The sequence below is a fragment of the Rhizopus microsporus genome (genome assembly GCF_002708625.1).
Source record: "Rhizopus microsporus ATCC 52813 unplaced genomic scaffold scaffold_3, whole genome shotgun sequence".
Taxonomy (NCBI): domain Eukaryota; kingdom Fungi; phylum Mucoromycota; class Mucoromycetes; order Mucorales; family Rhizopodaceae; genus Rhizopus; species Rhizopus microsporus.
In genome coordinates this window covers 286461-304846 of record NW_019671918.1, presented here as the reverse complement: position 1 = coordinate 304846, position 18386 = coordinate 286461, and the positions used below count along the sequence as shown (strand labels likewise).

The following is an 18386-nucleotide window of genomic DNA, read 5'->3' as shown; positions in this document are numbered from 1 at the left end:
TCTATCAGAATTTAGCAATTCTGCCGAAATCATCTTTTCTTTTTACAAGTCTTAGCCTAGCATTTATTTTGAAACATTTATTCTTCAAATATCATGCAAAAGATAATATTACTATTATGTACTATTGAATGAACAATTCGTGAGGAGAGCAGAATCTCTATAGAATGGTACCAGTATATCACACTAAAAAGACAGTTAATTGCCATTGTAGTTTTCTATTACACACAAGTATATCTATCACAGTTAAGCACGATATGTTATGGATTGTTTGTAGCATCGCGCTCTATGTGCTATTTTTATCGCAACCAAATTGCTGGTAAATGGCAAATTTACATGACACGGCTAGTCACAGAGAAATAGAATTTACTATTTAAGCTATGAAAATACACCTTTATGTGCTCGCAGACTTATCTATCTTTCCTGAAAATCTATTTTCACGAATACTAGTAATGGAATATATGTCACTAATGCATATATGGCCGGTTAATAAAATGGTTGTTGGCGTTCGCTTTGGCGCTTGCTATATTCACAAGGTGCTCTGGTTTTATGCATAGCAGGCACATAGTTTGAAGCTTTAGATTTTCCGATGCTTGTATTTGCTGATGTTATCAATGATATCAAAAGTAGATGTATTTATATTCTGCACTGCAAACCAGCTGATACTTGAATGGTGCTTGTACACGAGGGAACTTTCACCGAGAACGGGATAAGCTTGCCAAATCATTTTGCGTGATAATGGTCAACTTTGTATCTCGATCACTGTACACAATAGGTAACAAGTGCTATGACATCAAGTAACCGCTAATTTTTAATGATGCATTGAATAATGTCTGGGGCAAATAACCATCGGTATGAGACATACAACAATAATCTTGATGATTAGATACCATTATATACATTAATATGTCTCAAGTGTAAGCTTATGTAAGACTTTTGGATAATCTCAGGTACATATCGTTTTATATAGTAAATGTTTCAAAGTAATTATTCACACACAACTTAAAACCAATAGCAATTACACTTTAGTTGGTTATCAATCCTTTCTTGGTATCTTTGAGATATATAAGATAAATGTGATAAGTACTTATAAAAAACACGTAACTGAGAAAGTTGTTAGAGACCTTGTTTAAATAGCCTGATCTTGGTTTCTTTTTCTTTTCTTTTTTGGACCAAAAAGTAAGAGCAGCTAACTCTAATGTACGTTATATCATTGTAAGAAGCTGATATGCAGTATTATAGATCGTCCGTCGAAACTAATCCGGTTCTAGCTGGAAGTAGTTTGGTAAGAACCAAACTTGGCTCCACCTTCCCTTTCTTGCTCACTTCTATTTTTGCTCTTTCTTGTTTCTTTTCTCTTCTTTTCTTGCTCTTTGCGGGCTTGTTATCTCCAGCCCAACCCAGGATACACTTCGGGTAAGATATTAATCATCTCTTTATGAGTTTACTCATTTTTTTGTCTCTTTTTTTCTCTTATAAATCTCCTTCTTTATAATGTAAGTATTTAATATCAATGTAAATAACTGATTTACTAGTCATTTCTTTTATATTTCATTTCTTTTGTTTCTTGTGGGTCTCCTTTATTATTATTCTGTTGTCTCATTTGTTGTCTGAAATTATCATTTTTCTATCACTGTGCGAACATTTGATGATGAAGATTCTTTATTTACATACATTAAGCTAGTTTAAACCAAACTAAAGTAGAAGATAAACCAGTATTATTTTGGACTATATTCAACTGCAGCGTGTATACATTCAAACTAATTATACTTGGTTAATACTAGGAGCACTGCAAAATCCAAAAAAGGTAATACTCCCCCAAACTACAGAGCAAAAGTTTGTCAAGGCTAGTTGTGGTTAAATTCAGAAACTACTCAGGGCTGCTGTACATTAAGATGCCAATAAGGCTGAGACCTGCTCACGGTTCATTGAGCCGTTCTTGTCTGGCCTCTTTAACAATCCTGTCCAGGGGCGCTATTTACGTTGGATGAATGCCATAACTCTTGAATCTAAGGAAAATTCTATCATTCCATCCGTAAAACGTCCTGATATCTGTATAACGAAGTCTCTTGGTATCAGATGGCATCATTTGTCCTATTTCTAGGTTTATATCAAAAAAATTACACCCTTCGAGGTAGCATAGTTGATATATATTTCATACCCAAGTCAAAATCATCTTAGATATTAGCATAATATCCTATATTATGCCCACAACACTGATTCATGGTATCTCTAGTCTGTAGTAGCTGATGACGCGTCATATAATATAATTCACTAGATGTTAACAACATTTATTCTTGTAAAGTAATACACGTGCTGTACTAAACTCATCTTCGTCTTGAACTAACATGCAATGTGATGAAAAGAATTCGACCTTTGTACTTCTTTGATCACTTCATAGTTCCATTATCATATTGATATGGTTGTATATGCATATTTCAATATTAAACTACATAAAATATAATATCTTCTATGATTATCGAGGTGAACAGAGCATCGTGCTAATCTTCCGTAAAGTATAGGAACTCTGGTAGGCGTATCAGAAGTTGGTCTAGAGCTAGTCCATCCACTGGATCAGGTGAGTACAGCTAGATATAGAAATACTCAGCGGCAGTCTGTCTGCTTGATTGATTGAGGCATGGATCACTGCTCTCAGGATGATATAGGACAGGAATATAGCGTTGAGATCCCCGTGTTTTGATCAAGTGTTTAATAAATCCGGGCGATTTCCCACTTTGTTCCAACTAAATTCTTTCTCCTTCGAGGCTTTCAATTTCAGCTATTCCGTCTTAGAGATTATCTATTTAAGTTTCAATGCTCAGTAATAGCAAAGATAAAATGTTGTAAAACTTGTGTTGACGAAGCATGTAATCCCGCTTGACTGGTAGTTTTTTCAACTGTCTTTTGTTCTCCCATTATTCCAGCGCAGCTGGAAACGTTTGACAAAGGGTTCTTTGCTACATCTTCAGTCGCAAGGAAATCATAGAGATAAAATCAAATTTCAGTAAGAAAAACCATATGAAACTGTGCTTGTGTTTAGTGACCATGAGTTTCTGGAAATAAACAGAATCAATTATTTCATCACTTTCAGCAATCAAACACTGCTAGTACTTGCAGGCTAATACATCACATTCACAGAGCAATGTGAATACCAGGAAAAGGAGGATGAACAGGATATCGGCATTATGATTATTTACTTCATTAGGCGATGCGGACCTCCGAAAGGTCAAAGACTGCTATGTCCCTTGTAAAGCTTATACCATGAATTATATATAAATATGATGCTTATTAATTGATCTAGAGGCGTCATGATGATAGATACGAGAACGGATAAACCGCAGATAACAGCGTGTATTGCGATATTTAGAGTATATAGAAGTCATCGCTTCATCTGCTATGACCTATTTGAAGATGCATAACGCATATCCTTACCTTCCCCTGATGCCTGTGTCTAGACTTGCTCAAAGTAAAGCTATTATTTTTTTCATGGGTTAATGGGATTTCGGAACGCGTCTATCATTTGTTATTGCCATTTTTGGTGGCAGCGTTATTTTGATTATACATAACTTGCTTCATTTCTTTATACAATATTATTACTTTATAACAATTACTAAAAAAAAATAGTATTTATCTAATCTTTACTAGCAAAAAAGGATTTGACAGAGTCATACAAATAATGTGTGACCAAGGCTAGGAAATAAGCCCAAGGACGTGTGATATAAACAATGGATGCATGGAATTTATTGACTTTTAGTCTTTTTGCTATATAAATATAGAGGTGTACAATCCCATCAAAATATATATGTACAAACGATTACATGAATGAATATAAAAAGTACAAAGAAGATAGGCCAAACTTTTAAAAGTCATGAAATACTTAGGAAATAAACAAAAGTGTGAGCGTAAATCTTACCCAGATAGAAAACAATAACTTTACATAACTAATAAAAGGGCATAAAAAGCGAGAAATTTGCTCTCATCCCTTTCTTTCCCTCTTTTTTTTTTTTTTTTTTTTTTTTTTTTTTTTTTTTTTTTTCTTTTATTCTTTTTGATTGTTCTCTTTGATTGTTCTCTTTGGTTGTTCTCTTTGGTCAATTTAGGTTTTTTTTTTTATAAAACTTACTCATCAAGGCGATGATTGTGTGTTCAAGGACCTCTATGCAATCTCTTTCTATGATGATCAACATGTGTCGTGGACTGACAAAGGTCGTTCGTTTTATCACTCAACTGGAGGCTTTCAGGCAGCCAAAAGGAGAGTTATGGGCATTCGATTGGAGCCTTTATAGGGGGCTAATAGTTAGTTGGGAGCCAGTTATCTGAAATCACAGCTGTGGCAGATTGTTGATGACACTTCCTGCTGTCCGGCTGGCGCAAAGAGGTACATAAGCTAATTGACAATTGACAAGGCTCAGCTAATGCATACCCCAACGATACGTCTGCTACTGTGGGCCATTGCAGGCTGCTTGGTATTTGATGGTATGATGGTTTTTATGAGCGCCTGGCCTTTGTTCTGATGGTCAATGGTCGGCCTGAAGAATGTCATTACAGCAGCAATCAGAACCTTAGAAATCTTTTGGCATCGTTGCTGACCTTTTTTTTCTTCTTTTTTAGGTTTTCTTTGGTACAAAACATTGTCTTTTGAGAATAACCTTTAATAAATAAATATGTTTTTTGAAATGACTTTTATGATTGTCTTCATTTATATTTAAAATAAATACTTTTTCTAAAGCACTTAAGCTAAACATTGAATATATGCACAGCACCAGATCTGTACTAATGCCCAATGAATACAGCCACACCCTTATTACACATAGTTGATCAACTTAACACTGAGAAGCTCACAAGAGCCCAAGCTACAGTAAAATTAGTTAGAATAGACCTAGTGAGTGCAAAAACATTTAAATACCACAATAAAACACTCAACTGCTGGACAACTATTGTCAATAGATTGAGCGCAAAGTTAGAGTATATCAAAGCTTTTGCTTTATGAAACAAGATGTAATACTACGAGTGAATAGTACGATTCTATTGATTTGGTAGAAAATATCCAAAAATTATCAGGTAAAAGAGACTATATATATGTTATACGACCAAAGGCTCTACTTACAATGTAAATCCAATTTTCTTACTTTTTAAAGCAAAGTAGACAACATATTATGAGCAGTGTATAAATATCCTCAATCTATTACTATAAACTATGGCTGCTGATATAAAACCTATAAAGAGTGGTAGGGCATAAACAAAGCTACTGTTAAAAGTATACTTTATAAATTATATGCCACTTTGAGTTGTAGCATTCACGTATAAATCGAATTACATGAAGCATTTAGCTTGAACAGTCTTCAGTTTGCTTTCAAAAGAGCATTTTGCAATCTGGGGACATTACCTTTTTTTGGATTTTACAGTGCCTTTTTGCAGTGCCTCTAGTATTACCCTTATACTTTTTGTAAGAGAACTTTTTGCTTGTAAGGCTCACAACAGTCCTGTATTAGGCAGGTCATTCTACTTTTATATGATAAATAGTCATACTGACAACACTAATTCTCTCCCGCAAGACTCTCGTTCAAATATAATCCAATAATAGTAATCTCTTTTTAATGTAGAGTCTACTTTGTTGATCATTGATTTATTGACCTTATTCCAAATATAAAGCTGAATACAACAAGAGAGTTGTCTGATTTTAGAATATATACCTGTAAATCCAAATAAGAGGCTGATCTTGATGATCGAGTACGCTTACTATAATTGATAATGAACACTGATTGCTATCATTAGTTGACAATGGACATGTATCCATGAGCTGCAGTTCCAATAATCCTACGTGCCCAAAGAGACGCTAATCCAAATGATGTCACCAAGAAATTAAAATACGTTGAGGCGAAATCCGAATCTGGATCTAAGGCCAACACTACATGCACCGGAAGATGTATCAGAAAATAGGCCAATGCTACGGGCGCTTCTTCTAGGCACTACATGTAAGGCTCGAGTAAATTATCATTTATCATAATTACATGTGAGCTAAATGGTCTTCATTGATCAAGCGGACAACATAGAATTAGAATAAATAGATAACAGCATTTCTTTTTATTTCTTCTTCTTGAAAAGAACACAAGCAAGATGGTCAGAAGCTTTGTTGGAAAACATCATAGGTAGTGGATAGAGATAGCGCCCGTAGAACTAGTCTACCTTCTGGTGTATTTTCTGGTACATGTAGTGTTTCCCTTATTTGAAAGCCGATTTTAAAAACTAGTTATGCGATTTTTACCATTATACCTGCCAGTCAGACTACACCTTCCAAGCCTTTTATCGTTAATCATTACCAACCTAATGGCCTACAGGCTTTAATCCAGCTACCTCTCAACTCTTCAACCTCTACCCCATCATTAACGTAAATAATCACTATCTCTTTCTTTGGATTTAATTTTTTAAATCTATTTACCCAATTTTCTTTCACTGAGTAGACTTGAAATTTGGAATTTTTCTCTATTATGTTCTTAACGTTAATCTGTTCATTTTAAACCTTTTTCACTTAAATAAATAAGGATTGGCATGGATCTTTTGGTTGAATATTTTTTGAGTAGGCTACTCGAGGTTTTTCATTGGCTAATTTCTTTGATCTTGGGTGGCAAACCTTACAGTACACAACTAAAAACGAATGAATTTCATGCCAGAAAAAGCTTACCAGACAAAAAAGGTTCCCTTACGAAAAGAAAAAAAAACCAGCTCATAATTCAAGCATAAAGCAATAAGTGTAAAACCGCTCAAATTGCTCAAATATCTTTGCTTTTCGCTTGTTGTCCTGTTTTCAAATAAGTGTCCCATATTTTCTTGGCTGTCCCATTTTTGAAGCGCTGACCCATTTTGGAAAAGTGTCCCATTTTCAAATTTGGTGCCCCAGATTTTTATTGGTTGTCCTATTTTCAAAATTTGTGTCCCAAATATTTTTGAAGTGGCTCAATTTTTTTTTCGTGGCCCAACCTAATTTCTTCAGCTGTAGTGAAAGCAATTGATCAAAAAACGTATGCGTGTAGATTAGGTCATGTGCATCGTCAGTCAACGATAAGCATATTCTGTCAAATCTAAACAACAAATCGTGTGTACTACAGGATATGAAACAAAAGCTTATTTTCTCTCATTAAACTACCCTTCAATTACACAGACTATGCCACGTAATCGCTTATAGAATTAATTAAAAAAGGTTCTAGACAAAGGGGGGAAGTAGTACAATCGTTTTTCTCTATTCTTTTACATTCAATTATGTAATAAAGACAGGAAAAACGTACGATTTGGATGTATAACGTCATTTAAGCCTCATAAATATAAACTGTTTTTTTTTTTATTTTTAAAGGTTCTTCTTTCTTCCTCCTTCTTCTTCTTTTTCGAACTTATTTGATAGAAAAGAAAAATGCTACTGTCAAGCAAAAGATGAGTAGAATAAAGTTTGTTCCCATATGCGATTGGCCATTCTTATTGAATCAAGCAGAACCCGTAATAGAGGAGAGGATGAGTGAAGTCAAATGTAAGAATATATTCTCAAAATGGATTCAATCAGCCAACGACAGTAAATTCCTCGAAAGACCAAAGAGCATGCAGCTGTTTTTTAATGATGATCAAAAATTGGAAGGAATCAGGTTCATAATGAACAATGGATCAAGTGAAGATTTTATAGAATTTGGTGGAAATTTGCAATATATTGCACCTGAATTATATCTTCATCATGAATATCATGCAGACTCTGTCGATGTTTGGTCATTGGGTATTACATTATACAGGCTATTGGTAGGAAGGTATCCTTTTAATTCGGATTCAATGGGAGATAGGGCATTGTTTGAAAGAATGCTTCAATTCAGATATCCAATACCCAATGCATTATCGCCTGGTAAGCAGTTTCACAATATATTGTATCTCTTGAAACTAAAAAAGGGGGCGTGTATTATATAGAAGCGAAAAGCCTTATTCAACAAATGCTTTCACCTGTAGAATCAAGAATATCACTCAATCGGTTACCAAATCATCCTTGGTTCACTTTAAACAGAAGAAAGAAGAAGTCTGTTCGAGTTTTGAAAAAGATAATTCGATTCATCATCAAAGGTCCTTATCCACCACCCAAGAATCCTTACTTTCAATTAATAAAAGTGAGTCACTGAAAAAAAAAATTTTTTTTCCAACCATATAAATATATGCTTCATTTGCTTCCCCCTTTTTTTTTTCTTCATCACATAAAAATATTACGTTTCGAATATGCAAGTTTGCTGAAACAATATCGGTTTTAACTTTTCCTGAACGAAACAAGACATAAAGGATTGACTCTACAATACTGTTTTCATGCTCTTTTACATGAAAATAGTTTCGCGGTTAATCTATATTTATTATAAAATAAAACATATAACTTGAAAATAGCCCTTTATACCCCTCCTTTGAAAACAAAGAGAGGGTATATATATTGATATACTCTGCTTTCTTCAAACCGTTCTCGCTACGGGGTATTTGTGTAATACATGTTACAAGAGAGCAATTCTGAGTCTGCCATGTGTATCTACATATTGCAAATCAGCCAAGATAATTTCAGGCTTCAAACTGACGTTTGAAGAGGTTCTGAATTCAATTCTGGACACTACAGTACGAAAAAGGGACCCTGACAGCATTTTAAAAGTCAATGAGTCTCTGTATAATCTCGATGAATTGGTCATGTAAAGTAGTCACATGCTCTGACGAGATTACTTTTGTTATTTCTTTTTATTAAATATGAATAATAATATTAACCCAGTTCAGTTAACCGCCACTGAATGTGAACCCATTGTTGCATTGCATGTTGCAATAAGCCAAAGGGTTACTCGGATAATTCGCAAGTTTAAGAGATCACAAACCATCATTCCTTTACCACGCAGTGGACGCTCTCGGAAGTTGAAAGCAAGGGATCGCGGGCGTCTTCGAATCATATTGAGGAATAACAGACGTGCTACTTTGCAAGAAATTATAAACATTTTCCCTGTCGAGATTGTAAAGATAAAGATGAGAGAGGAAATAAAAAAGATGGGTTTGGAAGCAGAATTGCAGCCAAGAAGCCGTTCTTAAGCGAGAAGAACAAGAAGGCAAGACTAGCCTTTGCAGATAAGTACAAAAAGTAGACTTAGAGAGCTGAAGGAGAGCCATTTGGGCCGATGAGTTTACATTTGAGAAGGGTGTATACTCTAGGCAGATAAGAGTGTGGAGAATGTCAGAAGAAAGGTATGAGGAAGCTTACTTAGCCTCAAAAGTGGGAGGTCTTTATTGATTGTCTGGGAGGTATTACCTTCAACGGGACTCTGGTGTTTATGAAGAAAGATAAGTGTACGGCAGTGGATTTTGTGAAGCAAGTGTATGGATCAGCTTTGCTGGGTTTTTACAACAGCTTACAAAATCCCATTCTAATGGAAGATAATGCACCCGTCCACACTGCAAATTATGCAAGAAAGTGGAGGGAAGAGCATGGATTTGAAAAGCTGAAGTGGCCCGCACAATTGCCCGATTTGGACTCCATTGAAAATCTCTGGTACCAAATGAAGATAGAAATCAAACTCAATGGAACGGGGATGGGGACCATGGATGACTTGAAGGAGGTTATGGAGGATGCGTTGGATTATGCTCCCAAGGCATAAAATCAATTAGCTAATAGACAGCATGCCAAACCGTGTAAAGGCAGTAATAACGGCCAAAGGAGGACCCACTCGCTGGTAAATTTCCATTATTAACTAGAATTCACTTTTTTTGCCTTTTTTTTTATATACATCATTCAAATCGTCTCGATTTTCTCTTTTTATTTTTTGTAATCTTTCCTTAGATTACGTCTTGAAAATTACTGAATGAAGGCAAGATGTACCATGAGCAACATCGTAATTTTCGGAAATTTAAAGAGTTCATAACCTTTCGATGACTACTGTACCTGCAACCTATGAACATGCCATTGGCAATAATAAGAACGATATGGGTAAGTCTGCGAAATACATTGCAGAGAGTGTTCAGGTAAGCAGATTATTAGAAACAAAACACTACATGATTATAACCAGTTATTAGCATTTTATTACACTTATGGATACATTACAATTAAACCGATATGCGGTGGATGAACTTCATCCTATCCTTGCAGACTTGATCCAATCGCTAAATAAAGTACCGACCTTGCCTGCTGATTTTGAAGGAAAACAAAGGATTCGACAATAGTTGATTACCTTACATTCAATGAAAGCAAGTGATAGGATTACAGAGGAACAAGCAAGGCAGATGCTCTTTGAAATGGAACAATTACATATAGAGTTTTACAGGTTACTCAGTGGAGAACACAAAGATACTATACCACAGTAATAATAAACAACCCTTTTTTTTTTCAGTATATATTTTTATTTTTATTTATTAATTTTTTAGCTGATGTATATATTCACCTCTATTACAGGATCTATATATATATGTTTTACGTTCTATTTTCAATAACCATAGGGGACACTTTTATCGCTTTACCACCAAACATAATAACAGTATCACCTGTATCAGAAGGCACAGTTATTGCACACCCACTACCTGTCTATTGACCGTTTCACTGAGTAAGATATAAAAAAAAAACTTACCTTTAAAAGAGATTCTAATGTAGTGGGATTTAACGGGGACTTTATAGGAGACTAGAACTGCTCTTTATATGCAAATGCTGTCATCTAATACACGACATATAAACATGTGCTTAATACAAGTTTGCATCATTTGAATAGGTAGCTATTCCTTGATCATGGTTGATACCCCGGATTACTCTGTATCAATTTTCTCTATTAAGGAATAGAACGTAAGTGTACACAATGCGCAGTTGGAGTGACCAAACAAATATAAAATGTGTCATTGACCACTCTTGTCAGAGGGAAAACTTTATCCAAATTGGAAAGATACACGCTTTCTTTTTTTTTTTTATCAATCTGTGTATGTGATTATATATCTTGCTGCATATAACTAAAATGTCATTGGAGTAGGCAAGGCAAGACTATATTTTGATACTAGTGCAAAATATATTCATTACATTTCCTGTTTTTACTATTCTTGTTCTTCTTTTTTCTACCAGAGTCGTCTGATGAACGTACTGAATACATTCAAAGTCTGTAAAAAAAAAAAAAAAAGAAATAAAAAATAAGCAGAGAGAGACTATGAATAAAACGAGGAAACCCAAAGTGTGTTTATTGATTTAATGAGGGGAAGAAAAAGATAAGCAGTGTGAATGTGAATAGTCACAGGTACACAAGTTGTTCATAACCAGTAATAACCACGCGACTGAGAATATCATTTGGTGATCAGCACACCAAAGAAAGAGCATAGATATCATTCTGCTCTTTGTAAATACAGTAGTAGAGACTATGATTAAGCTCGCATGAAGGTTCTCGCTTTATAGAAAAGAGATAGAATATAGAAAAACGAAAGGAATACATTCCACGTTTCAAAATCCTAGTTTGATTCGTCCTACGAGACACAGTAATTTATTGTGCAATACAGATGGTTCGCCACAGTTATCGTTGCCTGGCAGCACGTTTTACAGATCATCAATGCTTAAAGGCTGAAAAAGGAGAAAACGCGAACAGGATCGCTGCAGGGTGGTATCCATTTTAAAGTCCAGTTATTGTAACCAAATCCGTTGTCTCTTTAATATAGACCAAGTACGTATATCCTGCGTCTTGTAAAAAGATAAACTATGAGTACAAGTAATATAACTATACGAAATAAAGATGTTGACATGGCAAATCTTTTCGTTAACTAAGAATCAAAAGTAGAGCTTTGGTACAACTCGATTCCAAGAAAACTTTGTTTGTGTATCCATGTATGCTTCATATTGTTAATAAGAACAAATGAACACAGGGAATGTTCTTATTCCATGTATTTAACAGCATTCACAAAAGGTTCATGCATAGAACTCTATTTAATCTAGTAAGCTCTTTTTGTGAATCTTTACATATACTGCATTTACGTACGGCATTCAGGAAGCTATTAGGGCTTTAAACAAAGACTTTAACTAAACACACTTTATTAGAAGGAAGCTACTAAGCTAGTATAGCTTTTTGTTCATTTTTAAGACATTTTTCCTTTGCCAAGATAAGCCAAGATATTTTGTTTACAGCATGGTGCCTTTAAATTGAGTTACTGTGCCAGGGACTGGTGTAGGGGAACTTTCCTACAAAATTATTAAAAAGGGAAGAGTGTAACGCCTTGTGTGAATTTTTGATTTTTTGTATTTATCGCAAACTTTATCAAGGCTACATTATAGTAGACATTAAAACAAAGTGTAGTATAAAATAGGAAACTCGTTCAACCAATGAAGCATTGATCAAGAGAGTACACCCTTGTAAGGATCAGCACACGGGCAACAATAGCCGTTTGCCGTTCCTTTCCGTAATTATGCATCCAATAGTGTAGTATTCATTTTTATGCAAAAGAGAAATAGTGTGATATCATGTAGAGAGGTACCAACCAAGCGTCTTTTCGCGTCCCTTTTATTTGTGACTTAAATTAGCAAATAACTACAACTTATGAATACCCCAAAAATATAAAGACTTATGCAGCCTTGTCTTTTTAGAAATAGAATTGCACCGTTCATGTCCCATATCTGTGTGTATGACTTTGTAATTTAAAAAGTGTATTTAAACAGCAGCTTGACATGTTCTGTTTTTCCTTCCTATAATGGCGTTATTAGCATTACAATAGCTGTGTTACACATCATGGTAATAAAAAAACTATCCAAGATCCATATAGTCCATAAATCCCAATAAGGGAATAATGCAAAATAAAAGAAAAGAGAATAATAAGGATTTTTATTATAATCATAAATGCTCAAAAAGTGAGTAGATACGTCAAGCGGCGTATCATTTGGTTTTAATTGGGGATTGAAGGTTTTTGGGAGCATAGTAGAGAATAATACATTTTGTTTGTTTAAACTCAACTGGTGCTAAAGAAAGAGTAAACTCCACCAAAAATCCTTTCTTTTTCGTGATTTATTAACACTTGGAATTGGCATTTGTACATGAATTTAGATAATGTTAATCTATAGCATATGCATAATTCATCTTTGTAATTAGCTTAATGACAAATACTTAAAAAGTACAGTGTCACTTGTTATCATCGTCCCTTGATCTAATGAAGTATTTAAGCAACTGAAATGTAATTGCCAGCACATACAACCTCATAAAGCAAAAAAGAAGGAACAAAAAGTCCAAAATATCTTTAGACATACAGATGAAATGAGAAACAAGCAAATACACATTAGCTATGTTAACTGTACACTCATAAAAAGGAGTTTCAAATGCGTCCTTGCCGTCCTTGCGGAAATAATTGCATGTGTGCGTGTGTAAATGCAAGCTAATGTCGGATAAAATACTGGCTCTGTATCCATGGTAACAGAAATCCTCTTTTTTTTTAACTACGTAGTTAAACAATGGCAATAAGAGCAAAAGATGAGCGATCATCATCTCTTTCTTTTTATCATTTGTACATTTTGTCAATTATCTCCTCTTCTTTTGTTTTTGATTGTATCAATGAAATAAACATAAACACATATTTTTGTATTTACAGCAAACTTCAATTCAGTATTAGTTTTTTTTTGATGATAAGCAGTTGTGTAACAGAATTTATATTATTAAGGTTTACTCATCTACCCCCACCACTCCTATTTATGAATCAACATTTCTTTTCTCTCTTTAAGAAAAAGGCTCTTGTTGTGGATACAAAAGGAAAGAACATGTATCTGTAGTAGTATGGGAATACATATATATATATATATATAAAGTACTACAGAAAGGGAAAGAGAAGGGGCTGACATGGCCAAATTTTTCTTTTTGGGGAAAGTGTTAAGGCAAACCTTTTTTTGATTTCCAAATACAGAGGACTGCTCTCGGCCATCTTATTTTGGTAATTCAAACAAATGTGGATCGGGTGAGAGATTGAGTCATGTATCACACAATCTTTAGGTGCGCGCTCGTTGTAACTGTTTAAAAGATGCCTGCTTCATGTGAATCAGCCTTGTCAAGTATGACAAGAGCTCCTTTTTTTTATATTAAAGTTTGAGTTTTTGATTTCTTCTCTTTTTTCCCCCTCTTTACCTTCTTCTTCAGTTATTGATCTGATATGGAATCCACTGCTTATACTCTCTTCCCTCAGCTGAATTGTTATTCTCAAATGGAACAGCAGACCATGTCGTGCTATCCTGAGGAATTATACTATTCTTCAGTACAAAACTCATATCCAATGCTTCCTGTCTATGATCAGGAACTACTTATCCCATCTCCTGTGGTGCCTTCTTCGAGCATTAGCACGACAAGCAGCACGACAGATAGTATTTGTAGTAATAGCGAATCCCCTCTTTCAGTTCAATTAGACAGTTTCTTTTATCAGCCGCAGCAGCAACAATCATTTTATGATTTATTCACATCATCCACTGTACATGAAGAGATCAAAGAACCAAAGCAACCAGTTTCACCTCACAAGAAAGCATCCAACAAAACATCAGCAAAGAGCCCTGCCATCTATCAATGCGACTTTGAAGGCTGTACCAAGACATTTACACGTACTTATAACCTAAAATCACATAAACGAACACATACGGACGAAAAGCCATTTGAATGTAGTATATGCTTTAAAACATTTGCAAGACAACATGATAGAAATAGACACGCCAAGTTACATTTGGGCCTGAGGCCCTTTTCATGCCAATACTGCAATAAATCATTTGCTAGACAAGATGCTCTCAACCGTCATTTAAAAAGAGATAAAAAGAATTACCAGATACCACCGCCTTGTTATTATGCCAAGCTGCGACAACAGCAACAAGAACAGTTGGACATGATAAAGAAACAAAAGAAGCACTCACTTCATTCCCGTGTATAATTCATTCCTTCTATATATATATATATATACATTATATACATATATATTATCACTCTACGCAAGTATATGCATATTATATAGATATTGTTTTCTTTCTTGTATTATTTATCGTCATTATTGTATCGTATTATCCCCCTTTCTTCCTTCTTTCTTTTGTTTAATGCTGTGTGTATATTAGTAATAAAACGTCCTTGTTATTTTATTTCTTATTCAAATGGGCAACAAATAGATGGGTATCTTGCTTTTTATATTTTATTATAAAAGATCTTCTGGTTTAGGTAAGTTACATAAAAGGGCTTCAAGTGCTTTCCAGTTATCTATTGTCTTGCGATTAAACTGAAGCTGTTCATGTACATAGTTTTGGTAAAATAGAGAAACAAATGCCTGTTGCTTATGTAGATAACTCAACTCAGCTGCTACACAATAGCGAATATGAACGTCCTTTCTTTGCTGGTATTTCATGCGTTCGGTGTCCTAAAATGAAATTTAGTGATCTTACTATTTATATCCACACTCTTACACTTTGAATAGTTGCATCTAATCTTTCTACTTCAGACTCCAGTCCAGGAACACCACGATGCTGGTTGACTTTTGCAGTGTTCATGGCGATTTTCTTTTTTAAAGAGTCTAATTGGTTAATATCCAATCTTGATTTTCTCTCCAGCATCTCAAGAAAGCTTTCGAGAATATCTTTATGTCGCTTGAGACTTTCAAGTACATTTGAATTCTCTAACTCAGTCTGAATGATGACGCTTTCTTCATCCATATAGTTCCCTACGGACTCGTAGCCACGTACCACGTGAGGGCACGCTTGACAATTAGGCACAAAGCATGTTTGCTCTACAACACCAAGCTCTCTATGGAAGATACTTAGTATGTTGATAAAATAGTTATCAAGTCCTATTTACTTTAGTGTTGTGTGATACTGCTTTAGTTCTTGAATTCTTGCTTCTTTTAGCTGTATCATGCGCTCCATCGTACAACAAAGACGTTCATAGTATTCAATCGATTTAGGTAATCTATTCCTGACAGCTTCGATACGAGCGTCGAGGTCTTGTGGTATATAAGGATCAAGTTCTTCTGTATTTGGGTTCGTTCTTATAAACTCTTCTTCACTAGATGGCACATGAGCTCCTTTTCTCCATGCTGCGAATTCCTTTAAAGACGTTAGTTATTTGATGTTTATACAAAATCTATGCCTTACTGTTTCTTCGGTCAAAAAGATAGATACTACTTCATCCTTTTTTAATACAGGGTGTCTTACTACGCAGTTAATAAATCGGGATAGGCCTTGACAACGCTTCTCTAAAAACACATCATCCTCTATTGACAGAGTCAATATGTATATATGCATTTCAGAAACATGAACTTACTTCCTGAAAACTTTTTAGGTGGTAAAGACGGAATTACTCTAAAGGGATATCTTTTCATTAAAGTTTCCCAAAACCAGTAAAAGTCACTATATCTTCTTCTTACAGACGACTGTCGATTATGACTCTGTACCCAGTAATTGATATGTGGAAAAATGAATCCCTCTTTCTCTGCTATAGTAACCGTAATTTGATCAAGATCCGAGAACCAGTCATGCGTGACAATAGGTTTATTGTCCTTGGAGGTTTCTTCAATGACTTTCTTTGCCTGTCCATTTGTCTGCTTGGCCTTGTTATCTTCGTAAACTGGAAATATATTGGATGTAGGTGGGCTTGTGGATAGACGCCATGGATCGTCTTCAAAACCGGATTGCTTGGATTTATTTGGTTTAAGAGAAACTAGCTCCAAATTGGGCAATAAAGGAATAGGCAAGTCTACATATAGTATAAACAACCACTTTTACCTTCTTTACGTCAATCATAACTTACCATTTCTGTGTTGATATACATTCATTAACGATACATCTATTTTCATATGAGCCTTTCATCTAAACGTCACTCTTTTTTTCTCATCCTTATCTTACCCATGTTTTTTTGAGCACATGCTAATAACGCCAAGGCTGTATTAAACTCATTTCTTGTGACGTACATGACACCGGCAGGGATGACAATAGCAGCAATCTTTTTTAAATAATATCATTTAATATCTTTCTTTCGCCTCACATACGATTGTATCACAGAATAACAACCAAAATTGCAATGTTTACCTACTTGCTCATAGGTTCGTGGTCCAAGTCCTCCCAATCCAATAATTGTCTCTAATGATTCAATACTCACTCGGTCACCGATAGGTCCTGCTCGGATATAAGCTGTGTCAAATATTTCTGGTAAATCGACTCCGACTACATAATTTTTTAATAACGTCTTTTTCCTTTATGACATGATATAGTTTTTACCTAATACATTGGCAGCTGTAATATCTTCTGTTAGTTCCATGGTTGTACTTGAAGCCAAAGGCTGACGTATGTCATCAACAGGGTCAAAGCTAGTCGTACTCCACGGGTCCTCTTCTTCAACTGCAAATGAAATAGATCTTGGTTCGGTTGATATAAAGAATGAATCCGTTGGTTGAAGAATGGCGCTTAATGAATCCTCAGACATTTTTTAAATATGTAAATACAACACGTACACACACACGTACACACACAAACAAAAAGGGGGCGATGAAAAATAGAGAATAAGGAAAAAGAAAGAAAGAGGGAAAAGAGAAGCAAGGAAAAGCCCTTTACTCTGTTTTTCCCTTTTTTTCTGATCGGATGACGTGAAATGTAGCACGAGAAATTATCATCAATTTATTCATGCCCCTTTCAGAAATTAAAGAAATGTTCCTGAGCATGAATTCGGGTTAGATACAAGTTTTTAATCTAAAACGAGACAGTTGTGGTTGCGAAGAAATAATACTTATTATCTGAAAATAAAGTGTGGCGTGAAAGAGCCTTTATTACCATCTCATCGGAGCCTGGAACGGAGGCAACAGTGATTGGAACAAAGCATACCTTCCAATCAGGCAATGGTTTATTGAGGGTATTATTGTACGTCTTCTTGGATCCATATGATCTTTCCAAGTACCATCAGAACATGCCAGAAATGTATGAATGCGAGAGACTAAGACAGTAAAATAGCAACGCAAGATTTATCGACATTCCTAAACTTTCATTTTATCATATATATAAATACTTACTCTTCGTAGGTAGATGCTTTTGATGCATTGTACAGTATATCTTTTATAGGCCTGCTTTATTTCAACGTCCATATATTTTTTGATATTTTAAACCTGATGCACTTCTTGACAAAGAAGACTTGGAGCTTTGCATTGGTTCTGTTCTTTCAACTGTAACATTATTCTCAATGTTCCCCTGCCAACTGCCTTTAATATCTGTATTCTTCTGGTGGCTTTACATATAAATTTCTTTCTGAATACCAACAAACTGAACTTGCTGTTACTGCCGTTCACACTGAAGAAGAGATACAGCTTTATATTAAGTTTCTTACGGAGCCTAATTTGCGTAACAACTTAATTCAATGAAGACAAAAAGCCCAACTTCGAGAAATTTGCTAAAGAATGGTCATCTTTCT

General features: G+C 34.9%; 4 protein-coding genes across 4 annotated transcripts; 3 read left to right on the top strand and 1 right to left on the bottom strand.

Annotated features, from left to right (window-relative positions):
- Nucleotides 1-7315: 7315 nt before the first annotated feature.
- Nucleotides 7316-8204, top strand: RHIMIDRAFT_271675 (kinase-like protein). The gene is made up of 2 exons (XM_023612264.1): nucleotides 7316-7876; nucleotides 7939-8204. The coding sequence occupies exons 1-2, from the start codon at nucleotides 7423-7425 to the stop codon at nucleotides 8142-8144; spliced, it is 660 nt and encodes a 219-aa protein (XP_023468893.1). The 5' UTR covers nucleotides 7316-7422; the 3' UTR covers nucleotides 8145-8204.
- Nucleotides 8205-9906: 1702 nt separating this feature from the next.
- Nucleotides 9907-10338, top strand: RHIMIDRAFT_234546 (VPS28-domain-containing protein; the record flags this gene model as incomplete). The annotated part of the gene is made up of 3 exons (XM_023608179.1): nucleotides 9907-9999; nucleotides 10051-10146; nucleotides 10198-10338. 3 exons carry the CDS (start codon nucleotides 9907-9909, stop codon nucleotides 10336-10338), a joined length of 330 nt encoding a protein of 109 aa, XP_023468892.1.
- A 4188-nt stretch (nucleotides 10339-14526) lies between these two features.
- RHIMIDRAFT_193930 (uncharacterized protein) lies at nucleotides 14527-14751 on the top strand (the record flags this gene model as incomplete). Its single annotated transcript, XM_023606000.1, has 1 exon — nucleotides 14527-14751. A coding segment is annotated over one exon (225 nt), but the record flags the coding sequence as incomplete, so codon positions are not given.
- Nucleotides 14752-15055: 304 nt separating this feature from the next.
- On the bottom strand, nucleotides 15056-17411 carry RHIMIDRAFT_302543 (PX-domain-containing protein; the record flags this gene model as incomplete). Its single annotated transcript, XM_023614390.1, has 9 exons — nucleotides 15056-15354; nucleotides 15401-15737; nucleotides 15789-16036; nucleotides 16085-16203; nucleotides 16254-16685; nucleotides 16740-16775; nucleotides 16835-16931; nucleotides 17022-17152; nucleotides 17207-17411. The coding sequence occupies 9 exons, from the start codon at nucleotides 17409-17411 to the stop codon at nucleotides 15136-15138; spliced, it is 1824 nt and encodes a 607-aa protein (XP_023468890.1). The 3' UTR covers nucleotides 15056-15135.
- Between the last annotated feature and the right edge of the window lie 975 nt (nucleotides 17412-18386).

Bases quoted from the DNA above. Each gene is read 5' to 3' on its own strand.
- RHIMIDRAFT_271675 (XM_023612264.1), top strand. From the start codon at position 7,423: ATGAGTAGAATAAAGTTTGTTCCCATATGCGATTGGCCATTCTTATTG. The intron at 7,877-7,938 runs GTAAGCAGTTTC...TGTATTATATAG, and splicing joins ACCCAATGCATTATCGCCTG to AAGCGAAAAGCCTTATTCAA.